Source organism: Emydura macquarii, unplaced genomic scaffold (assembly GCF_026122565.2).
Source record: "Emydura macquarii macquarii isolate MOO-44397 ecotype Brisbane River unplaced genomic scaffold, CSIRO-AGI_Emac_v2 contig_2734, whole genome shotgun sequence".
NCBI lineage: Eukaryota > Metazoa > Chordata > Testudines > Chelidae > Emydura > Emydura macquarii.
Window position 1 is genome coordinate 5096189 of NW_027132871.1, and position 26187 is coordinate 5122375.

General features: G+C 43.7%; 1 protein-coding gene across 1 annotated transcript; it reads right to left on the reverse strand.

Annotated features, from left to right (window-relative positions):
- Positions 1-10756: 10756 nt before the first annotated feature.
- On the reverse strand, positions 10757-17433 carry LOC137165040 (collagen alpha-2(I) chain-like). Its single transcript, XM_067566142.1, has 3 exons — positions 17420-17433; positions 14850-16209; positions 10757-13370 (listed from the first exon to the last, which is right to left on the reverse strand). Exons 1-3 carry the CDS (start codon positions 17431-17433, stop codon positions 13356-13358), a joined length of 1389 nt encoding a protein of 462 aa, XP_067422243.1. The 3' UTR covers positions 10757-13355.
- Between the last annotated feature and the right edge of the window lie 8754 nt (positions 17434-26187).

Sequence of the window (26187 nt, forward strand, 5' to 3'; positions counted from 1 at the left end):
CCTCCGGGAGGTATCCCATAATGTTCCGTTGTGACCGCTCTGGACATTCGCACTCTGCTGCACCGTGGCCACGTGGACAGGAAACAGCCCCTCCCCTGAAGCCCCAGGAAAGTTTGAATTCCCAATTTCCTATTTTGTCAGCATGGAGAGAGTTTGTAGCTGAACTGCATATGATGACTGCATGCCCCAAACACGCTCCAGCATGGAGTTGACCTGAGGTGTTGGATCTCATCAGCCTGTGGGGTGTCTGTTCTGGCTCAGCTCTGAGCCAGCAAAATAAATTTGGATATCTATGAGAAGATAACGCATGGTATGGTGGAGAAGGGCCACAACAGATCAAAGAGCTGAGGCAGGCATATCAGAAAACTAGGGAGGTGAACAGTCGTTCTGGCTCATCACCGAAGACATGCCACTTTTATGAGAAGCTGCATGCGATTCTCGGCAGTGACCCCACCACTGTACCACCACGCAGCATAAATGCCTCCATAGAATCCCAGTCCAGGATGAATGAGGAATACTCTGTGGATAAGGAGGAGGAAGATGAGGAGAACAGGGGGCAGGTGAGCGGGGTATCCATTCTCCCTGAGAGCCAGGACCTGTTTGTTACCCCCAGAGCAGCCCAGCTGGACACAGAACAACGTGACTGATGCCGGGGAAGGCATATCTGGTGACTGTGTATTGCAAATCGCATTTCTGTGGTTATAGCCCCAGTGAACCTTTTTATTTCTTGGAAAAAAGGAGTTTGTGTTTTTGTGGGGATCTGGGTATTGGTCCACATAAGTGGAGGGTTACCCCCAGAACAGACTATTTATGTGCATGGGGATGCTCCGTGGATATCTCCAGGAAATTTGCAGAAGGTTTCTGGGGAGGGCAACCTTATTTCTTCTGCCAAGGTAGGACACTTTTCCCCACCACTCTGCTATTAAACGAGCAGGCCTCATTGCGGAACACAGCATAGCAGCATAAGGGCCAGGCCTGTACGCAACTGCTTGTAGCAAATCTTCCCTTTCCATTTCTGTGACCCTCAGGAGACTGATATTACACATCATCACCTAGGGAAGATGACGCGAGTTTACAGTACCCGAACAATATAGCCACTGTGTGTTATTCCCCTGCAATGGGCAGTGTCCTGAGCCTCAACACAGACAATTCCTAGCCATGACATTGTGCCCCTATTTTTTCTCCAGCAACACTTTACCCACACCCTCCTTCAATCTCTTTGGACCACCTCCTCCCAAACCGGTTTTTGGGATGTAAAGGGGAGCCCAATGATCCTGCTCCTTGGTTAAGTGTGGATTGGGGAATTTAGTGCTACTGAGACCTCACTATAATGGATGCAAGGGCCCCTTACTTACCATGGCTGGAAGGCCACTCTGACCCATGCAAAAGGCACAGAGTAGTATGCGGGTCTAGCTTTGCCTTGTGAATATGAAGGGGAGTTCTTTTTACATTGTAAAAAGTTTCTTTTCATCCATAGGTCCAGCTAACAGTGGAAACTTTGTGCTTTGCTTTCCTTACAGTGGACACCTCGGCCTTCACCCCATCTTCTACTCCTGCAGAGCGCCTTTCCCAGATCAGAAGGCGAAAAAAAAAAATCGGGATGACATGTTCAACAACTAATGAACGCCTCCGTTCATTGAATGCTGACACAGAGCTCAGAGTCAGGAGGATGTCATTGTCAGAAAAACTGAACATGGACATGGAAAACAGAAAATCAGCCCAGGAGCAGAAGCATGCAATGCAACAGGAGATGTGGTGTATTATGAGGGATCAGTCAGACATGCTGAGGTGTCTGGTAGAGCTCCAGAAAGAGCAGCAGCAGGACAGACTCCCTCTGCATCCACTGCAAAACGCTCAACCAACAAGTTATTTCCCAGCCCCCACCCTCAAGCACTCTAGGAGGAGGTTGAGCAGGGTGCAGTATGTGCTCCACTCCACACCGGTGGAGGGGGCAGAAAGAGGTGACAGCCCCTTTAAGAACTGGGAATGTGCATGCTTTGCTGTTTGCACAGTCACACTTTGCTCTGGATGCCCAAGCAGTCTTATGAGAATGTTAAATTATCATCCTTTCCCCCCCGCCATAACGGATCACCAATAAAACTTTATTGCTTTAAAAAACATTTATTCAGTCGGGGACTGTCAGCAGTGAAAGAAGGGGAGAGGAATGATGGTGCGAGGGTGGGAGATGGGAAGGGAAGGCACAGCACTGACAGAGATGTACATTACTGTGGTTCATTGCAAAAATGGATTTTCAATGTTTCTCTGAGGCTCAGCATTCTGGGGTTTTCTCTCACTGTAGCATTGGTATTTGGATGTTCAAAATTTGTGGCAAACCTATCAGCCTCCATGACCCAACCCTGTGGGAACCTTTCCCACTTTGTTTCACACGCATTATGGAGCACACAGCATGCAGAGATAACAGTGGCGATGTTGTGCTCACTGAGGTCTAAACTAGTGAGCAAACTACATCATCTTGCCTTTAAGCGGCCAAATGCACATTCCACCACCATTCTGCATTTGCTGAGCCTATTATTGAAATGCTCTTTCTCGTTATTCAGGTGCCTGGTGTAGGGCTTCATTAGCTAGGGGAGCAAGAGTTAGGCAGAATCCCCCAGAATCACTACTGACATTTCAACATTGCCAATATTTATTTTTTGGTCAGGGAAGAAAGTGCCCATCTGCATCTTTCTGAACAGACCAGAGTTCCTAAAGATGCATGCATCATGCACCATTCCAGACCAACTCACAATGATGTCTGTGAAACATCCCCTGTGATCCACAAGGGCCTGCAACACCATTGAGAAGTATCCATTTCAGTTTATGTATTCTGTGGCAAGGTGGTCCGGTGCTAAGATAGGGATATGTGTGCCACCAATTAGCCCGCCAGTTTGGGAACCCCATTGTGGAAAACCCATCCACTATGTCCTGCACATTTCCAAAAGTCATTACCCTTCTTAGCAGAAGTCTATTGATTGTCCTGCACACTTGCATCACAGCAGCTCCCATGGTGGATTTACCGACTCTGAAATGATTCCCAACTGACTGGTAGCAGTCTGGAATTGCTAGCTTCCACAAAGCGATGGCACCTCTCTTCTCTACTGCCAGAACTGGTCTCAAGTGAGTATTCATGCGCTTCAGGGCTGGGAACAGCTCTGCGCAAAGTTCAGTGAAAGTGGCCTTTTGCATACAAAAGTTCTGCAACCACTGCTCATCATCCCACACCTTCATAACGATGCAATCCCACCAGTCACTGCTTGTTTCATGGGACCAGAAGCGGCGCTCTACCGACAGCATGCAGCAAACGGGAATTGTTTTGCTCTATGGCTTGTAGGAGGGCACCTTCAGTAACATCGCAATTTTCAGTGCTACGGCTGCTGTCTCGCCCCTGAAAATACTGCAGGATAAGTTGGGAGGTGTTTGTGATGCTCACAATGATAGTGTCCATCTGAGTGAGTCCATGCCTCTCCAGCAATGGCGTGCACGTAGCAAAGATGGGTTTGGAAAAATGGTGTGAAAAAACATTCATCTGTTTGTTTTGGACAAGGGGGGGGGGAGCATGTTGCATCATGGGAGGACGACAACCTTCCCTAAAGGCACTGTGGGTAGTTGCACTATGGGATAACTACCTATGGTGCACCGCTCTAATTATTGATGCAAGCACGGCTGGTGGAGACGCAAAACCCCAGCTCAATGTGTGTGGTGTGATCACACGCCTCCAACTTTGTAAATTCGGCGGGTGAGTTGACTGAGATTAAATCATCTTCACTGCGCAGTGTAGACATACTCTATGAGGAAGCATTAGGAAACTCCACTGAGACAATTCTGAGCTACATATACATGAAAAACAGTAAAAACAATGAGCGTTCTGTTGCACTTTAAAGACTAACAAATTTAATATTTGCAGGCATAAGCTTTCGAGAGACTTCAGCTCTCTTCTTCAGATGCAGTAATACAGAAAATAGCTAACACAAAGGCATCTTATAGATATCCAGGTGCATTGAGAACAATGGGAGAGGTGGAGTCCAGTACCTAAGACCTAATGACGACCATTGAATAGGAGGTAAGAATGGGTGAGCATAGTAATTTACCTTCGGTAGTAAGACAGCCACTCCAAGTCTCTGTTTAAACCCAGTTTGAATGTGTCAAGTTTGCAGATCATTTCTAACTAAGCAGTTTCTCTTTGAAGTCTGTTTTTGGAGTTTTTTTGGAGAAGTACAGCAACTTTCAGGTCAGAGACAGAATGCCCTGGGGAATTAAAGTGGTCTCCCTCTGGTTTATGGATGTTATTATTTTTTATGTCTGATTTGTGTCCATTTATCCTTTTGCGAAGTGATAGTCCAGTTTGGCCAATGTACATGGCAGAGGGGCATTCTTGGCACATGATGGCATATATAACACTAGTGGATGTGCAGGTGAATGAGCCCCTATGGTGTGATTGATGTGGTTAGGACCAGTGATGCTGTCACTAGAGTCGATGTGTGGGCAGAGCTGGCAACGGGGTTTGTTGCAGGGATAGGTTCCTGGGTAGGATTTTTTGTAGGGTGTATGGTTGCTGGTGAGTATTTGCTTCAGGTTGGGGGACTGTCTGTAAGCCAGGATGGGTCTGCCGCCCACTGCCTGAGTGAGAGATGGATCATCTGCTAGGATAGGTTGTAGATCTTTAATGATGTGCTGGAGAGATTTTAGCTGGGGACTGTAGGTGGTGACCAGTGGGGTTCTGTTGTTTTCTTTGTTGGGTCTGTCCTGTAGTAGGTGACTTCTGGGTACCCGTCTGGCTCTGTCAATTTGTTTCTTTACTTCTCCAGGTGGGTATTGTAGTTTTAGGAATGTTTCATAGAGATCCTGTAGGTGTTTGTCTCTGTCTAAGGGATCAGTGGTTTGGACCCTTTTTTTTTTTTTTGCTCAGATAATTAAAAAAAAAGTGTAATTATTTAAACTTAATGTATAGTCCTGTATATTTGTGAGAGGAAAGGAACATACCAAAGCGGGATGTTTTCAACTCCTCACAACTACAGACAATAGTTTCTGTGATTGTTCTCACAGCCACGAGTGATTTTAGCCATCATCACAGTTAGGCTAAGGGTGAGTTAAACTGACTGATCTTTCATACCGAGACAGCTTCCTGGATATCAACAATTACAATGCATGGGGTGGACTCCTGTGCCTATGGAAAGCCCCTATAGGGCTGTGTGTGGGTACAACAGTATGCCTGAGTGTTGTAAAATGCAAGACTGGGGCCTAAACTCATACCTAAAATGCTGAGCCCTCTTCTTCAGAATGAGCCACACTCTTTTCCTGCAACAAAAATTCTCTTTAACGTTTCAGTCTGTCATCCATTCTTCCTAAAAGTCCAAGTCATGGACCAGGACTCCATCATGCTATCAGTGGTTCTTAACCTTTCCAAACTACTGTACCCCTGAAGCCTGAGTCCCACCCCCACGGGACTGAGGCATGTAACTTAGTTTCATGGCGCCCCTGTGGCTCCAGGCAATTGCCTTTCTTGCCACCCCCAATACCAGCTCTGCACTTGCGACCCCTCTAAAACCCCAGGTTAAGAAACACTGTGCTAAGTGCTGTAAAAACATAGCACTAGAAAGAATTGGATACGTTCATGGAGGATAAATCTACCAATGCTATTAGCCAAGATGATCAGGGATGCAACCACAAGCTCTTGGTGGCCCTAAACCTCTGACTGCCAGAAGCTGGGACTCAACGACAGGGAATGGATCACTCAATAAATGCCATTTTCTATCCATTCACTCTGAAGCATTTGGCACCAGCCACTGTTGGCAGACAGGATACTAGCCTATATGGACCACTGGACCCAGGGTGACCATTCTTACTTCCATGTTCTTATCAGCAGTTTTGGATTGTATAATCCATTCCAGGAAGGCCCTTCTCCCAGGATAACTATAAGTAAGAGATACTGCAGTCCTGTATAGCCATACTAACATGGAGCTAGAGGGGTTAGCACCATGGACTAGGTCCAGTGCAAAGACACTAGGCCTTCACACATATCCACAGGGCCCTCCAAATTCAGGGCAGGCCCTATGGTCTTTTCTGCAGAGAGAACCGCAAGGGATGAATTCTTCAAGCAGGTCCTTGGATGTTTCCTCTGAAGATTTCACTACTATGTGAACTTTTGATTAAAATACAAAATTAATCATGTTCATGAGCAGATGGGCGGATATCACAGCATGAATAGCTGATGTTTAGAACTTATAACATTGTCTCAGGGTGACTGGTCCCTTTAAAAGGATATGGGGCCAGCCGTTCCTGTCCTATAATTAATTAGCTCCTTCCCAGCCTGAGGGGTGGGGCTAAAAGGGTCAGGTAATAGTTTAATGGAGAGCTGGGCATTATAAAAGGACAGAACTCAATCAGGGGTTAGAAACAGAGGCAGTCGGTAGGCTCTTATGGGAATTAGCTATGGTCTGCAGGAGGGTACTTCAGGGGAACCAGCCTGGGACCCAGTGCCCTTTCCTGGAGCAGGAAAGGTTGTAAGGAACAGAGTGCAACACAGAAATCAGCCTAGGGGCTGAATGCTCTAGCCTAGAGCCAGAGAGACTCTTAATGGTAGCTTACAAAGGGGCTAAGAATAGGGCACAGAGGACAGGCTGAAGAGATGCCCCAAAGGTCAGAAGAATCTTTTGCTTATTTGGGTTTTTGTTATGGTGGAAGGGGTTAAGTTTTGTTTGTGACTTGGCCCTAGGGCCAAGCCACATCTCCAACACAGACAAGAGTGTGGAGAGCAAAAACCACCTACTTTGAGGAAGGAAACTAAAGCAGGGAATGACTGCAGTACCAGGCTCACTCAGCAGAGGGAGATATGGGGGCAAGCATACCTCACAACAAATATCAGTACCACAACTTTTAGTTGTATTTATTACCACACAAGTCATTCTTACGTGTGCGGTAATAAATACATTCTAGAATTTTGATATCTCATTTGTTAAATGACAATGAACATTTTCTACATCCTGATTGAATTATTCACTAATCCTAGTCTAAAATAATTCACCTAAACAAAGTTGAGGTCTTATTTTTAATACACAAGATTTTGTTCCAGAAGCTTTACATGGAACTAAAATGAGAATCAAATTAAACGGTGGTTGAATTAAGTGGAAAGCATTCTATGGCTACAACTGTTTGCAATTAAAAAAAACCAACTTTGTTTGGATGTAAACTTTCCCCTGCTGCACTAGAAACCCTAACGTAGGAATATTGTGCTGGGGCATGAGACATGGAAAGTGTTCATTAAACAAAGAGTAAATATAGGGAAAAAAAAACAATTAAAAAAATATTCAGTTTTTATTATTGAAGAAATTCCATCATAGAAAAAAATTTCTTAAAAATCTCATCTGTTCCTTCGCTAAATGCCCACAAACGTGCAGAACAGCAAGATGTTATTTTGGATCCGTGATAAACAGTATTTTCCAGGAGGAAAAAAAAAAAAGATCAAATACCAAATGGAAATGTGTTATGCCCCAAAAGGAGATTAGTCTGATGCCAGTGCATAAACTAAAGATGAATGTTTTATTTGGCTTGACTAATGTTTTGCGGGCTTTGTGATACTTTGCTTTACTGACTAAGGTCCAAACCTACAAACACTTACTCATGCAAAGAGGAGTAGAATCCAACCCTATACATACTTTTCTATCTTGACTGGCAAAATCATATAATACAAGGTCTAGATCTCTTATAGAAAAGGAGAATAGCACCATAAAACATCACTCACAGTTGAGCCATCTCAGAGTACTACTTGCTACTGTCCCTGCAAGAGCAGAGATAGCAAAGCTTAGACTTGGCACCTTTCCAGCAAACACTTGAACTGTGGGTGCTGACAGAAAACAAGCCAAGAGTTCCAGTGTGAAAGAAAAAAAGAGCACTTCAGAGTAGCAGTTGAAGTCCCATCCAAATCATATATGGTCCTCGCTTTGCCTCCCATATACTAGAGCTCAAAGGTTATCACTTCGCTAGAGTCAAGTGTTTGGAGAGCAGAGTTTCCCCAGATATAGCTCATTCAGCAAAAGAGAGAATGATAAGACAAGTCACCTTATCAGCCAGGTCAGGATAATGTCAATATTATTTCATTTTTCAAATGCTCAAAATTAATCTATCCAAATTATTTGAGAAGTAACCAAAGGTGTTTCTACAGTGAAGAAACGCCATTAAGTTGATGCTGCCTTTATTGTAACCTCACTCTTTTAACCAATTGACAGTATCTGCTAGCTCAAAGAAAAATCCCTTTGGCCACTTGAATTTTTCTCTGTCTTATGCTGCACAAGAGACACAATAGATTTGGTGTTGTGAGAGTCATGTTGCATCTGGCACTTCTTCTATTTTCAGAGTTTTTAATTTGCCTTTGGAACAACCATCAATGTCAAACCTGAACACTGAAAAGCACATCCGTGAAAACAAGTTCTCTATCTTGCTAGAAATCAGTAACAAACTATCTGCAATTATCTCAAGAAGTACATGCCCCTTGGTCCTGCTCGACTACTTCAAATACCATAACTCTCCAATGGTGCTGATTCTCCCAAGCAAGTCAGCTAATGCAAACTCAGGTCCCAAGCATTTAAAAATATTTCCAACGGGAGATTCCATCTGTCTTGCTGGGTGGTTGGGGGGGAGAGCATTTGTAATATTGTTTGACATCAGTATGTCAAAATCATAATTCATGTGAAATATGCCATGTCAGGTACTGTTAGAAAGGTTATAATATGCTAAGTCAGATGATAATGCTTATGTGCATGTGTTAAATCTGTAATGGAAGTTACGGACATATTTGAGATATCTGTATTTCAAATTGTGCTGCCTGGGCAACATTCCAGATAGGACGACGGCAGGACAATAGCTTGCTTAATGGTCCATTAAGACACTCACGGATGCAAAGGGCCAGGAAGAAAATAAAGGCATACCTGAAGAGTTACCAGGATTGGCCCATGTGACTCTGGACTCCATTTTAGTTCTTGTAATATTCCACAAGACTGCATGGCCAGGGCCAGAGGGTATATAAGGCCAAGCCATAGAAACCATTTTGCCTTTGTTCCTGTTCAGTTACTGACATATACCTGCCTCTGGATCAATTCCCTTGCAACTGAACCAAAGGACTAAGGCCCATGCAGGTGTTGGATGTATACCAGAGGAACTGTACAAGCCTGCATCTCCACATTTCTTCTAGAAACTTGATGTATATGGACTTTCAATCATTTGTATGTATCTGATTTGCTTTGACCAGTTAACATTTCTCTTATGGTTTATTTCTTTCTTTAGGTTTGGTTACTAAAGGATTGGCTGGCAGCATGGTATTTTAGGTAAGATCCAAACTTATATTGAACTGGTGCTGTGGGTGACCCCTTGGGGTCAGAGGGAACCTCTGTAGTAAAGGGAATAGAGTTCAAACAACTAGTCTCTTTACTGGACCTAGTGCTGATTTGGGAGCCAGGAGCTGAAATGCAGTAAAGGGGCTGTGTGTATTTGTATACTGGCTTCTATGGGGATTCAGCAGCACAGTATGTGGCTGGGTTGGGAAGTCTGGCTTCAGTGCCACCCACCAGTGCTGGGAGAATCTGCTCTCCGTTTGCAGCCTGCCCTGACCTTGGCATTTTCAGGTGGCTAGGCTGGGCACAGGATGGGTATCACCATCATATTTGGTGAAAGTTTGCAAAGAAAAAAAAATGTTGCGCAACCAAGTGGCATGGTTACTCACCAATGGCATGGTGACTTTAATGTCCCTAAGGGAAAAGGCCAGTCATGCCCATGGACAGAAGTCTTATCACGTGCCTGTCCACCAGAGAATAGCTGATCAAGCTCATCAAGGTGAGCCATATAAGTAACTAATTATTGAGGGTAGTAGGAGGCTGTTGAAGGCAGAGTTGAGTAAGTTCAGGGGGAAATTTAAATATTGGAGGGTAATTAAGTGTGGAAGCAGTGGTAAGGCTATGTATTTTCCCCTTTTGCCATAACCCCGAGAGGAACACCTGTACCGCTCCTACATAGTGCTTCTCCAGCAGAAGAGCCACGGATGATGGCATCAGTGTTAACAAGCCTTTCCCCAGTCAGCACCTGCAGCAATAGCTGTGGATGGGAGAAAACAATTGCTGAGCAGAGGAATTTCAACACAAGCAGGAAGGAGAGTAGAGAACAGGAAAATATGGCACCCAGAGCCTGCCTTCCTTAAGCACCTGGACAACACAATTAAAACATGCCTTTTCAGTCTCTAGTTATAAAACTACAAATGGCATTTTACAGTATTAGGTGGTACACTGATTACTGGAGTACTTGCAGGAGTCCTTGTTTTGGGACTTTCAAAGTATTACTGTCTCAAGTACAGCATGAATTATCCAAGCAGAACTATAAGCCATATCACCTTCTGGACAACAGCAGGCAGATCAGCAGGTGGTGTAACCTATCAGAGCTCCACGAGGTCAGTGGAACTAGGAGAATTTACACCAGTTTAGGATCAGCCTCCAGAAAGAACAGTTACTGCACTCAGGAAATCCTTGTAAAACACACACAGCCTATTACAAAGGAAACAAATAGCTCCGTGTCCAAAGTATTTTCTGCAGATGATCCTAGTTAAATTTCCTTCTATGCCCAAAAAGGTTCCGCTGCACCCTCACAATGAAAATAAAATAAAAAGGGTCCAAGAGACCTAATGCAAGACCAGGAAAAGGGACATGGGAAGCAGGAAGGCAATTAGAGGGGATCTGGCAATGCAAGAACCAAAAAAAAAAAAGTCTAAGGCTAAAAGTTAAGCACTATATTTTTATATAAAAAAATTTATTTAGATGAGGTCTCAAAACATTTTTAATATGAATTTACAAACATTTCAAGTTAGTGCATAATATTGTGACAACCAAGAAAGGGAAAACAGTACAGATAATGGTAGATTTTCTGAGACAGCCAATGGCATGGCCTCACCACTGTGCGATATAGTATCATATACCTAATATCACCTTGATCATATACCCTAGTATCTGAGGGAAGAGGGAGAAATGGAAAACAGAACACTGAAAAACCATATAAAATCATTAAGCCATGATCCAGCTAATCTAACTTTCATTGGCACCAGAGGATAACCATATTTTTATTTACAATTATATTATTTACAATGATATTTACAATGCTAGATATGCTATTGGGATACCTGAAAGAGTAATTTATGTCATCTCTAAGCGTGGTCAGGAAGCTAGGTATGTATGACTGCCCCGTGGCTTTTTTGAAAGTGCCAATGGAAGTTAATGCATTTTTTCCCCCAGAGGAATAAAAGAGGAAATATTGTGTGAATCTTATAAAATAACTGTCAAGAGCCTCTGATATAATGAATGTTGGATATTATTTCAATTCAGTACATGTTGTTGCATTTTTTCATGAAATGGCAAAGTTAACAATTATTTTAAAACTTTTTTTTTAAACAAGTGTAGTACATAGGTTTTGAAATATTCAGTTGTGATCTTTTAAGGGACCCCAACAGCACAAAATAGTTTGCTTGTATGAAAAGGGACTAGCTGGTAATTACAACGTTCACTTTAAATTTATACTTTCAATGTAGTATTTTGGTAGGATTTCCCTTCTGGAAGTTGTTTCAGACTCCATTCAACTGACGTTCAACTCATTCACCCTCCTGAATCTTTACCCTCTTTGGACAGTCTGTGCCAAATGCTGCACTGTAAGTATTCCTACTGTCCAACAAACTGGCTTGATTGTAGTCCATTGCTACAACTGCTGGTTGGGTAAAATGAATTTCCTATGTCTTCTTTAGCACAGAATGCAATGTATCAGAAGCAGAGGTAAATGGATGCATAAGAATACTTGAGCTCCACTTAGATAACATTGGAGTCAGGCTGTTGGTACCTATAAAAAATTCTGTATTTAACAAATGAGCACACATTTAAAATTTAGAGAGTTAGTCATATATAGTATATAACTCACCAATTTAGTTCGACTGCCCTTCCAACTAGCTTTCTCCTTGAATGTGGTATAAAAAAAATAGAGAATTACCTAAAATTTACCTAGACATAAGTTTCAAGAATTTGTCTCAGATGACTGCATTGACACCAACTATCAAGTTCAATACCAAAATATCATTTCTCACCCAAAACCTTAAAAAAGAGTTTCTGGTTTGCTTCTTTATGAAGTAAAGAGTGCCTCGAGTGTTTTGGGGTTTTAAAGTTCTTCTCATTTTTACATTTATAGTATCAAGTCTTGATTTTGTTCTAGCTGCCCTCTGCAGGACAGGAGAGATAGGGGGATACAAACATTACAAGAAACTGAAATCTAAGATGTAATCTTCAATCGCCTTTAATTGTAAAAGGAAGGTTTAGTCACACTGCTTAAAACTGAGTTTTTTATTGTTTTGTTTTTATGAAACAACAACAACAAAATATTCAAACAAACAGCTAGGAGAAAAGCTCCCTGGGAAAAGACAGCATTCCCTCCTGTCATTTGAGAATGGAAAAGATGTAAAGTTTATGGTGATGTTGCTATTCCATTTAGTTCTATAATCTTCAAGCACAAACAGACAAGCCACAACTTTTTATTTCTTGGAGACCTTCTTTATACATCATAAAGGAGCAATAAATAGCACAGGAAAATAAATGTTTTCTTTTTCAAGTCACCTATAAGTAAAGGAACTCCACCACACTTTTGTGCCTTCATCAGTGCCCTGCCATGGAAGCCTCGCACTTTAGGTATAGATCAGACCTAAGTTAATTATCCTGACATAGCTATTTCAGTTAGGAGTGCTTTCTTTTAACTTAAACAGTTATACCAGTATATGCTCCAGTGTGGATGCAGTTATATCGGTATAAAAGGCTTATTCCCATATGGGTGGCTACACTGGTATAAACCCTTTTATGCCAATACAACTACATCCATGCTAACGGCAGCTATACCACTTTAACTATACTTGTTGAGTTAACCATTTTTATTTTAGACAAGCCCTTAGTCTAAAATACCAACATAAACTGTTTAACTGAACCCATTTAAAAGAACCCCCCCGCTCCCACCACACACACATTTAACACTTTTGTAAATGCTAGTAAGTTCTGACAGCTTCCTCAAAGCCTTAGGAAAACTCTGCAAATTTGAGCTGAATCCTATTCCTGCTGAAATCAAAGGGAATTTTGCCATTGACTTCAATAGGAAGAGGATCAGGACCTCTGGTGCTAATACAACTTCTGTTCCATACCCACTATTAATAGTTAGAATAACCTATAACGGAATTAAGAGTCTGATTAAGGTTACATGCTGCAAATCCAATTTTTAACAAGATTAAAATATGTCTAATATGTTATATTTAGAGTACTCACATAAGATCTGCAGTGAAGTAAAAACTGATCTGCTACATTTCAGAAATGAGAAGTCTGAAGAGAGATGTCAGAACAAACTGCATAAGCATAGAGTATTATCATTACAAAACGTACTAATGCCACAATAGCTGCACTGGGAGCTATTATGGTATTCATTATTTGGTACACAGTCCATGGTATTCACTGCCACTGTTTTTGCAGTTGGCTTAGACAAACCAGTTTTGAGATGGTACAAAACATATGACTTAGTGTGACTGATTAATAACTTCTAGGGGATTTGCAAGGTATCTATTTCCAGATCATGCTAGTACAGTCCAATCCTTTAACAGCTCTGTGCCAACAGTCACTATAAAATATAATACAGAACAGAATAGCAAGGAATCCAAAAGAATGCACCAAAAATTAGTTTGCCTCCTAGGGTCCTCAAGACAATTTAAAAAGAATAGCAAATGTATTACTAAAGCTTTTCAACTAGCATACATTTGACAGGAGACTCAATATTCAGTCTTTGACCTTGAATATATCGCCTGCACTTGTCCAGTCATACTAATCACTGTAATGAAATCTCTAATGTACACAGATAAAACTGCTATATGTACCTGTGGAAGAGCTCACCCCTGCCTGAAATGGAATAAGCATCATCATCAGGGCAAACAGTCAGCCTGTGTACATTAGAGGTTGTACCAGTCCAGTTACACTGATGACTGTAATAATGACAAATCCTTAATGTAGACAAGGCCTTAGCCTGCACAAGGCGGGCTAAACCTTTTGTGGATTCAATCTGTTGAATCCCTAGTTTGACTTGAATTCTCTAATCCTTAGCAATGGTGCAAAAACTATGTCCACCAAAACTGTGGTTTATCTAATTTTCATTGATGTGCATCCTTGTCCAGCTTTTATCTTCCACCCCGCCGTCAGGTGCTAAATCCTCCCAAAATGACAACAGCAAAATCTCATGCACATTCTGTTTTGTTATATGAATAATTCTATCATTAGGAACATTTATTTTAAGATAATTAGAGAAGTCATTTCTCCTGGGGTTTTTTTATCCCAGATTTCTTGGGAAGCAACGTATTTTTTACAAAGAGAAAAAATTGATTGGGGGGGGGGGGGGGGGTGAAGGACACTCATTTCTGTTGAGTAGTAGCATATCCCTAAAAATAATACAAGTAGGGAACATATTTTGTAATAAGCGTTCTATTCTAACCTCCTGGAGCTATGTTTACACGCTACACCATGTGCATCAGTCAACTAAGAATCCATAGCAGACTTTTTTCAGCCAAATAATCTGTGTCTGTTTGAAAATCTCTAGTCTATTTGGAGTGAGGCCCTGTCTCAACTCGAGTGACATTCTGACCATTGCTTCTCTTCTGCTTTCCATGGTTTTTCTACGTTCCCTCCTTCCTCTTCCCCTTCCCCTTTGGATGCACAGCATGCATGGGCAGCACCCTGATGCCCCTGGCACCTGGTACATTTCTGCTTTAATGGGCACACAGTGTTGGAGCATGTGCCACTGTTGCAAGCCTGGCACACCTGACTTTTATCATCCATCCTGGGATTCTGAGGCCGCGGCGGAGCCTGCTGGTCACCCGCAGCCTGTAACTGCCTGGTTGCTGGTGGCTTCAGCGGAGCCATCCACTTCATCCAGAGCGTCAAGTCCACATCCCCCCAGGCCATGGTGGGGTCCTTGGCCGCCAGCCGCCTGAAATCCTCGTCGTAGTGCAGCCACGAGGTGCCGCCGTAGGTGGCGTGGAATTTGCGGATGACATCCAGGTATTTGAACATGGCCCCGCACCTGCTGGGGTGCTTCTCGCACAGCACGCTGGCATACACCAGGAAGGCGGAGACCCACTGGTCCAGCGTGTCCCCCAGTCCCTGGCCGGGCTCGTGCTCCGGGGCCAGCTCTGTGTGGAGCAAGGAGAACAGGTCAATGAACTCCCCCCTCCAGATCCGCTCTTTGGTGGCCTTGGCCAGCTGGTAGCCCAGGGGCCTGCGCAGCCCCACGTAGGGACTCGCTGCCTCCGGGCAGGGCTCGCCCTGGCCGGCAGGCGGAGGCCCCGGCGAGGCGCTCGCCGCTTCCAGGCCCTGGGGCCCAGCAGCCGGGCCTTCCGGGGCCGCCGCCAAGGCCGCCTGCCGCTCCAGCCACCGGGGGTTCACGTACACGGTCCTCAGCCGCGGCGCCGCCCCCGCTCGGCTGCCGCCGGGCCCCGGCTCCCGCGCCAGCCCGGCCAGCTCCCGGAAGATGCCCAGCGCGGCGGGCAGGCCGCAGCCCTGCGCCCGGGGGGCCGGCAGCAGGGCGGGGGCGGCCCACGGGTGGGAGCCCCCGGCGGGCCCCACCGCGCTGCCGGGCAGCGGCAGGGGCAGGGCCGGGGCCAGCCCCGCTAGGCCCAGCTCGCCCAGGGCCCCGGGCGCCTCCTCCCTCGGGGCCCAGCGAGGCGGGCCGGCCCCCGCCCGCTCCCGGGAGCCCCCCGCCTCTCTGCGCCCGGCCAGCGGCGCCCCCTGCGCCAGGGGCAGGCCCGCGGCTCCCAGCCGGCGGCGGCGGCGGCTCCTCCGCCTCCCACGTGGCATCGGCGCGGCTCCAAGCCCAGGGTAGGGCCGGGCCGGGGCGGCAGGAGCCAGCAGCGGCGGCCGCCGCTCAGCCAGCCAGCCCGCAGCCAGCCCGCAGCGCACAGGCTCCGCCAGCCCCGCGCCGCTGGGCCGCTGGGGCGGGGCCCGGGCCGGGGCGGACGGTGCTTCCTTCCTGCCTTCCTCCGCCCTGCCTGCAGCCGTCGGCCGGTCCAGGGCCCAAGGCAGGCCAGTGATTCCCTCCCCGGAACAAGGAGGACCCCGCAGGGCCGGCCCCGCCTCCCCGGTGCAGGCAGGGCTCAGCTCCGCCCGTTTCCGGCCCGCGGTGCTGGGATTCCCCAAACTTTTTTTTTTTTACACAAACACCCTCAGAGGCACCCTCTCCCTCTGACAGGGAGCTGCTGGGCTGCCTGTGTCCCGGCCGGGGTCCAAAGCCAGCGCAGTTGCCCTGTGTGGTGTAGACAGGACCCGGCTGTGTCCCCGTTTCATGTCCATAGCTTTTTTAACTTAATTCAAGACAGAGGGGTAGCTCCTGTCCACACAATGGAGCTGCGGCGTTGTACTGGGTATAAGCGGGTCCCCAAGAGACTCTTGTTGCAGTCAGGACTGTTTTAAGACCCCACTTGGGGAAGCAAGTGCTTGCTGAAACAGTTTAGCTATGCCTGGACTGTCCATCCCAAATCATGTTAAAAAAAAAAAACCACACACACAACAAGTTAGCTAAGGTGCTATGTACACAAAGCAGTTATGTATTAACCTAGTTCAAATGTGATTGTGGCAGGTGTAGGCTAAAGCGTGGTTTGGTTAGTCAGGATGGACAGGGCCAGTGTGAACTCCGTCTGTACCTGAGCTAATGCTTCTTTTAAAAACCTGATTATAACACAGTTTGGCTCCTGCCACACTATCCAGCAAACTCTGTTATAACTAAATACAGCTGTTAAGCTGGTTGCTTGCCTTATATAGATGTGGGTCTAGCTTGGTTAAAAACTAGGACCAGATGTCGATGGGTCCTTAGTCACAGGCAGCTCCATTCTACTGAGACTAAGCAGTTTAAAGGGATGTGGACCCATATCCTGAGCGGGGACCATTCATCCCACGACACGGTAGTTTACAGCCAAACACTTTCATGTGTGTGATACACAAGTGTGCGAGCTGCCAGTGATTTAGAGAACACTTCACAGTAAATGACATTTAAAACATTGCTGTGAGTTTTTATTTGCAGTGTCATTTCACTCTTTTTCTTGGTTAGTAAGACTTCATTTCCTGTTGGAGTTATCTGTTCATCTGAACCTCTTGGCTGAATAAGGTAATATGTTGGGAGTGTTTGATTTAGAGTGTAAAGCCTATTACTGAAAGACTATATCTAATCTATAACAAAAATATTATGTGGGGCCCCACAGTTATTCCCAATCCTTATTTATCTCATTTAAATATGAATTTGTATTCTCTGTAGAGAATTTGTGTTTTGAAATATAATGTCCTTATGGATCAGGCTCTAGCAGATGAGCTGCTGGTATGAGTGAAGTCTGCTGACATACTTTAGGGGTACCATAGCAACTTATCTGTGGAGTTCTGAGCCAGGTAAGGAGTTAGTAAATGCAAGGACTAAGGAGGGAGCCAGGGTCCTCCTATAATCAGTTTCAGTTCCAATCATGTCCAAGCCTTTCAGTATTGGGATGGCCCAGTCCTGTTCTCATTGAGGTCATTAACAAACTGAAAGGTATTTGAGCCTAAATGCTCAAAGATATTTAATCACCTAACTCCCATTGATTTCATTCATTTCTGTGATTTCAATGGGAGGTAAGAGCCTAAACACCTTTGAGGATCTGGGACATGGTTACTACCATGCATGGACGTTATGTTCATCCACTGTCTGCAGACTTGCTTTCACAGCACACCCCAGTCGAGTGGCAGTTCTGAACAGGGTTAGACAACAAGGTGGTAAAAACGCCTATGTATTGGCATATGCTACCAGTTGCACCATGGTGTAGACAAGGCAACTTAACAGACTTAACAACTCTTCCTTTTTCAACTAAGGACTAGGAAAGCTGGATTTTAGGTATCGGTCTGTTGTGACATCACTGTTTTATTTAAAACCTCCACTCATCCAATCAGTCCTCTGACAAAATTCATTCATTCAAGACTTTGAGTTTCTAATGTAAGAAAGAAGCAGGGAAGAGAAAAAAAACAAGTTAACTATATATTTTCTTAAGCCTATCTTGGTACATCCTACAGCAGTAATAAAGGGTGCAAATCCTTTTTCTTTTGCTTTCCAATTCATTTTAACTTGTTTAACCAAGTTTTAGTCACAATAGCAGAAGGCTCTGTGTTTAATTCCTTGAATGAATAAGTTCATATTTTGTAGCGACTTTTCATTCATTTTCTATAGTGACTATGAGGAAAAATTACTGCTGGCATAAGTAGATGCAACTCTGTTAATGGGTTTTTAAACATTTTGTTTTTAAATTCCTCTCAAGTAATTAAAAAAAACCCCAAAACCAACAACCTCTTACTAACTCTGGATTAAGCAAACTGGGGCATTAGTCTAATCAGAATTTGTTGAAAGTTTTGTACAGCACAATAATTTTTCTAAAACTTGTCTTGTACAGCTTGCTAGCATGTAGTAGTAGGATCTATTCAGTGTTTATACTGACTCTTTAAAGGTTTCCAGAGATTGAGGTTTTCTTGACTTTTGGTCCAGATCTTTTCTCGTTCATATTTGGTTAACTCCTTTTGAAAGTGTCATTCATATGCCATTACATTAAATAAATCTTTTTCAGTTCCGACAGTTTTAAGTAATATGTTTTTAAAGTTATGCATTATATGTTAGGTTTGGCTGGCTCTAGGTAATATGAGTTTAAAAAATAGTAATTTTCTGGTTTAAGATATCTTTTTGTGTTGGTAGAACTCAAATATGACTTTGACTTAAAAAAATAACAATTGGCAAATTCTGTGATCCAGTGGCACATGCAGGCTGGAATTATGATAGTCAAAGGGCCTTGAGAAAATATATCTTTAGGTAAGCAAGAGGATAATGGTTTCTTAGGTCTGTCTGCAGCATGGCCCAGGGCAAAACTCCATTTGTGGGGACTGAAGCTGATTCAGAATGAAACTGATGAGTGGAAAGGAAAAAGTCATAACAATCAACTTCATCCCTCAGAATTTCTCTCTCCACATTCCCATTGTGTTAGTAGTCCATATTAATCCTACTCTTTTTTTTCTTTTTTTAATATACATTTTAAAACTTGAAGTACCTTCAGACTCAGACTGGCTGGTCAACTATTGAATGAGATAGCAACAGGATGAGTTCAGACATTAAGATTAAGATAGGGCAAATAATAAACATTCCTTCTGGAGCAGGGGACCCAAGTAATAGTTCTTGCAGAATTTAAGCTTTCATTTTAAACATATTCAGATAACCTGTCAAATGAGAATTGGAGCTTCATTGTCTGTGCTGCTGTTCATAATTTACTAAAGACTGTAGACCTAGACCTACTCTACATTTATAGTGGCATAGCTATGTTGGTCAGGGATGTGAAAAACCACACCCCCTAGCATCATAGTTGTGCCAATAAAACCCCCAGTGTACACACAAAAGGGAGTTTCTGTTGGCATACCTAACATTCAGGTACTTGGTGTTCCTACACCAGAAGAATTTCGGCATACATTGCGTCTCCACTAGGAGCTATGCGCACATAGGCTCTGTAGTGTAGACATAGTCCTATGCTACCATTGAAAATTCTGTGGGCAGCAAAATAACCAGCAATCATGCCATATTACCAGCATAAACAGCAGTCAGTGTCATGTTACTGTTTCTTGAGAAAGCTGTAAGCAGCAGCAAAGACAAACACTAAAACTGTTCACATTGGTCTTTTTTTTGAGTTGCTTCCACACCCTCTGTTTTGACAATAATACCAGCCTTATCTGCTTGTATATCAGCTTCTCACACAAGCCTCCTGGCATCTGCCCTTTACTCACAGAACTCCTTCTCTAAAGTAATCCGTAAATCCCTTAGCCACTCCTCTTTCAGATCTTTCCTCAAAACCCACATCTGACATGAAACCTGTAAGACATCAGCTAACTAACAATGACTAGATGCGGGGGGAGGTGGCAAATGCAGACACTTGGCACCTACTTCATTGATAGCCTTAAATAAAACCCACATACATGTTCATATCATTGTATTTATTTGAGAGTGTCTCTCCCACACATGGTTCATATGTCCATTTTCTAAGGCCCTGATTCTGCAACTGCCTCTGTGTGGATCTGCCACCTGTGTGGAAGAGCCGTGTAAGCTCTTCTAAGCAAGAAATGGATCGTTGTTTATGTTTGTTCAGCACCTAGCACAACAGGGCCCTGATTCTGATTGGGGCTTTGTCCACTAGTACAACATAAATAAATAATAATAATAATAATGATGCAGAAGAATAAATAAACTGGAAGTGAGAGAAAGGGTAGAGTATCAGAGAAAGCTCCTGTAACTGCCAATAAGCTAGTAGGGGAAGGATAGGAATAGTAATGACATTCAACTACCAGGGAGGTCTGGGTGGGATAGAAAGAAAAAACAAAAAAACAAAAACGCTCGTTCACCAAGCAGGTAGAAGGGAGCTGGTCTTCAAATTTATCAGATACCTACTACCAAAGAGTCACGCAAAAGAGCAGAGGTCAAAAATAGCAACCTGATAGGAATCTTAGTACCTTTCCAACCAGGCTTCTCAGCAGCTTACAAATGTCCCTAAAAAAAAAAGAGGTTATCAACTAGTAAGTGTCTGGTACATTTTTCACACTCTGCGGTAATGGAGTTTGAGCTGAGTGGAAGTTAGGTGCTGAGCGGTAAATTCAGATAGTAGCTAGCAGAGGTAGAGTTAATAAATACGACACATTGACAATTTTAGTCATGCAGTAAACAGCAGGTATCAAAAAAGGAAATTTTGGATGCAGTAGTGTCATTACATTAGCAGGTTGTAACGAGTGACAAGATGTGCTAAAGAGCAAAGCAAAAATTGATAGAGTGGTTAATGAAGAATCCAAAGAGTCTAGATGTGAAACATGCAAGATTCCTGTTTACTATTGAATGACGATGAAGGATATATGTAGTGCAATTTGTATTCTGTTGCAGAGAGACATGCATGTCAGTTGAAGTCTTAAGCTTGGTCTCCACTACAAAATATTACCTTCTGAACATGGCTGTGAACATTTGTGCTGATAAAATGTGGACATGATGTAGCAGTCAACACAGATCAGGCCAAATCATGTTCAGCTTCATGGTTTCTAATAGTGTTTAAACCTTACTTGTTGAGCTGAGTTTAAATCACTGGTTGCAACCGTGACCTGGTCTGCACTACAGGGTTAGGTCAATGTAAGCTGCCTGGCATCGACCTAGCTGTGGAAGTGTCTCCACTTAAATTTGGCTCCCATCGATAATAAGTGCCTCTCTACGCTGATTTAGTAACACCACTTCTCTGAGCGGCGTAGAGTCATGGTTGATATAATTAGCTCGATGCAATATCAGTGTAGACGTTACTTATGTCGTCTGTTACTGGCTTTCAGGAGCTGTCCCACAATGGCCCAAGCTGACAATACAATTGTCCCTGGTGTGAGGGCATGCATTGACAGCACAAAGAGTCAAGTGTGCACGTACACAAGCAATTTAATAACTGTGGTGGCTGTATGCCTCTGTAAGTTAGATCAATGTAATTTTGTAGAACAGACCTGGCCTATGAGTCTGATGATCCATTGGCGAGTTGCTGAACCAGCACTTGTGACTGGCAATCCAAAATTGGATTACTCACTGGAGATAGGCAGATAGTATACAGGGCAGCCTTAAGTAGGGGAGATAGAACCATGGAACCCTTTCCCCACTTTGTGGACAAGTGCAAGGGGAAACAACCTGTGACCCTCTCAGGAACAGCAGTCTAGGCAGCCCCTTCCCCAGTGAGGGAGAATTGGGGAGGGTATGAGAGGAGATTCAGGCTGCATTTTACAACTGGATTATCTGGATGACAATGTCCAGGTGCATTTCCCAGAGAATTATTGGGGCAAGCATAACTTAATTCTGCTCCTGATGCAGCTTTAATTCCCAGCATCTCTACCTCTCCCACTTTCCTTGTCCCAGTAATGTTCCTTGATAAGTCTGGAGGAGGGGGAGAGGAAGAGAGCTGATAGCTGCAGCTCCATCAGGCATGCAGCTATCAGCTCTGCAAAGAAGTCTGCACACTGCAAATAGGTTCCAATATTGGACTGCTAGCACCCTGTCATGCAGTTCCAAAACCAAGGTCAAATAACTATTCATATTATATTTTCTTTTTGTTCCACATGTAACCCTTCGGCCAGGTGGCGCTGACAGCAACCGGGGCCTGGGTTCAATATCTAGGGGTTCCTCTTAACATTACAAAACAGAACCAGCTCTACCCCCATCCAGAAATATGGGAAAACTAAACACTACTCCCTGGCACCTCTAAAAGGCAATACTTCCGCACTCACAAGCACTGTATATAACAAAAGAAAACTTTTTTTAAGAGCAGAAGGAAGTCAGTATTAATTTGGGAAAATATTTTACCAATGATTCGAAAGTATGCAAATCATAAGTAAACACTGACCCAGCAGTAGTTTGGACAGTGTCCTTTGCCTTAGTTTCTCACATACCGGTGTGAAAGTCTGATGGACTAATGTCCTTTTAACAGACCACTCCATTGCACCACGTTCACAGTTGGTTGTCCAGTCAGCAAAGTCGGAGAATTCAAGGGTGCATTCACGTGGATTCCCCTCCCACGCCTGAAGTAACACCTCTGCTGTTGCTAACTGCTGTCACTGTTGTCTTTGTCACTGCTTGTCACTACCACCTTTGTTGCTTCTCACTGCTGTCTCTGCTGCACTTGTCATTTGTTGCCATATTTGCCACTGCTCACTGCTGTCTCTCCCATCTCTGCCTCTAGCTGCAAAACCAGCTCCTAATGATTTCAGCAGGTAGTAAGGAACCAACCTCAGACCTCAATGTTACTACATCCCCTGTGTTGTCTTTCATTACAAAAGTATCCCCACAGTTTATCAGTGATTTAAGCTCTGATAACCACTGAGCAGACACAAAGACTCTAAACCAAGTCTGATCATCTGTCTTTAAGCATGAGAAGTTAAAAATCAAATCTTTGAATCTAGGGTTCTTCAGACAAAGGCTTTAACAGCAGTTACTCACCCCTTCTGACTTACACTTGAATTTGGCATCACTACCCCTTGCTTAGCAAGTGAGGTTGAAGTTAGGCCTAAATGAAGGCATATTATGTACAGTTCTGCTACCCTTTACTCATATGATAAAGATAACAACATTTAACTGTGCATTCAAGACCAAAGTGAATTTTAAACCAACACAGCCAAAATTGATCACTTTGGCAAAGCAGGTCTGTCTGCTAATCACCCAGGCAACGTAGGTGTGTCTAAGGTCTGCTCCCGAGGTCTTTCCTCCCATGTTACAGTTCAAGGGAACTGAACCTGTATTTCTCCTCAGTGTCCCAACCAGGGCACCCATTCTCAGGCTTCTGACTCCCCTGCTATCACTTCTCTTGGGTGAAGATAGACATCTCTCTCCCTTCTGACCAGGGTATTTCCAGGCTGCACAGTCCCCTACCTTCACTGTGTATGTCCCAGCACAGATATTTTGCCCAAAGGCACCTGGTTGCTTTCTCTTCAGAGATGGTTAACCGGGATAATTGCTATAGTTATAAGTACCACATAGTTGTTTCTATGCAAGCCTATTTTATTCTTAAGGTAAAAAGTATTACAGAGAAAAAATACGAAAAACAATAAAATAACCTACATGCATGCTAATAAGCTTGTCAGAATTAACCCCAACCCTCATATGGATTCTGGCAGGCCCAGTCCTTCCAGCCCTACCCGAAGGATTAAGGTTCTGTCTGTTTGCTGCTTCAGGAAGAAGGTCATAAGATAAGTTGAAAACTAGGCTATTTGTCCAAAAAGCCTTTGCTTTGTCTGTTGGTTACTGGACAAACCCGTATATTTTTCCATGGGGATGGTTTCTCTGGAGAGGTTACAACCTGAGTGAGTTTGCTTAATCACCCTGGCTGTTCTCGTATTTACCCTTCTCATGGAAATACATATAACAACACATACACAATTGCATTTTTAATACAATGGACCCCAAATCTATTAGCCTAATTAAATCAAATTTAATTCCATAAAGTTCATTTTGTATATTGCAGGAAATTGCCTGCACATCCCTGTCAGTCTGTCACACCCCAGTTCATCACTAGGTGGCAAGAAAGAACTCATTCAGATGTTAGCTTATATCTGCATGAGACTGAAGGCATAAGTTAGTAAATTTAGCTTTATATAGAAACTTAACTGCAATGTTAACTATGGAGTAACAGCACAGCTCCATAATTAAGTAGGCTCTCATGAGAAGTGGGAGAAGCTTCTTCTAAAGACTTAAAAAAAGAACCCAATAGTGGATAAAGCACTTGAAAAACAGTGTAGAGAGAATCCTTCATTTGAAGGCTCAGTATGCCTTCTCTTTGTAAGTCCAATGGCCAAAAGCTTCAGAGCGGAAAGTGCTCTACTACCTCTATTGCTGAAAAGAGAAAATTCCTCTAGTGACAATTGGGAAGTCACCATAATTATACATGAACTTAGATTTCATGGGATTGTGGGCTCCCAGAAAAGCTTGAGAGGGTAAAGAGCTGGTTTTCAAGCAGGCAGGGATCTACTGAGGTCCCATGTGCTCTTGGGTCTTCTTTTGTGGGGTTTTTTTGCAAGAGGCAATGCAGGCTGATTACTATGGGGAGAGAAGATATAGAGGACAGTGAAGAACTAAGCATGCTCCAGTGAGGTCCTGCTTTTCCAGCACCTTAATAAAGCTGAATCACTAAGATGGGGTAGGCAGTTATGCCTCCAGACAAGCATCTCTCTTAGGACTGGAGACGAATATACAGAGAAGCTCTATTGCTACTTCCAGATCCCAGCTATGGGTGGAATTTGGTGGATGAGTGAGGTGGTACGCTCAAGGCACTGTTAATATCTGTGAGACATTCTCACTAGTGGGTGGGATGGGAATTAGAATGATTGCTGGAAATGGGGAGAATTTTACTCTTTATTTGCATGTGTGTGTGTGTATAATGTTGCTGTGTTTTTCCAAGCTCATGGCTGTGTTCCCCTTCCCCTAATAAAGATGTCCTTGTTTGTACACAGTCCCAGACTATGTTTTGGAGTGGGGAAGTTCTGCTTGTTAAGGGAGGTTGTTGTTTTCCCATGTTTTTGAGTGGGGTTAGTTATGTGTGCGGTTTCATTATTTGTCAAGAGTGACCCCAGATATATTGACCCTGGCCCTTTTTGCTGTTATTAATCATGTAGAAAAGGTTTATATGTCTTGAATTATAATTACTATAATAATGCTTTCAGTCTTACTTCTGTTACCCATGCCATCCCTATGGACTCTGGTCCACATGCCTCTTCTAAGTGATATTATTCTGCTGGATGCTGTCAATGAGAGGAAGCAGAGTCTGAACTTCCTCCCACTGATCAAACAAAATGGAAGAACCTTCTCAGTTGGTACAGGATGGCAAAAAAGGAACTCAAAAGCAGAGGCTTTACACCAATTCACATCAACTGAGGATCTGACCATATAGATATCTGCTATATGTAGAAGGCACCTTGCATGTCACAGTAGCCCTGTTTTTAAAATATCAAGGTGAAAGAGAGAGCACCATAATGGAAATGTATAGTTAGAAGCAAGGGGACCAGAGGACACACATCCCACTTATTCTGAGCAAATTTGTTCTCCATAATATTTATAAGAGATTATAATCAGATGGAAATGTGCCAAGTCACTTGATATGGATCATTTACTGGGCTTTATTCAACCACGTATTTGAGACAATAAGTTTAGGCCGAAAAAAAAAAGTGTTCGTTTTTAAACACCCACCGAAAACTCTTTGAAGCTAATTTAATTTCCAATATAACAAAATTCTAGCAAAATACTGGCAAATAAACTTAAATCGAGTACTTTTTCCTACGCAGTAAAACGATTTTTCATTTTACTCCCCGTAAGTAGCAATAGGTTCAGTGGAAGGTAAGTGACAAATCCAACCCCCCCCCCCCAAACATCATTCTGTGCTGTCGTCAGCCGGAGTACGAAGCAGCGAGAAAACCAGCCCTAAATTGGGCATCCCACACGAGATCCCCCCTGGCAGTCCGCGGCTCTGGGCGACCATGCTCTCGAGAGGCCCCGGCAGGGACAGCCGTGGGGCGAGCGGCAGGACTGCGTGGCAATTTGCAGAGCACCTGCTGCTCTATCAGA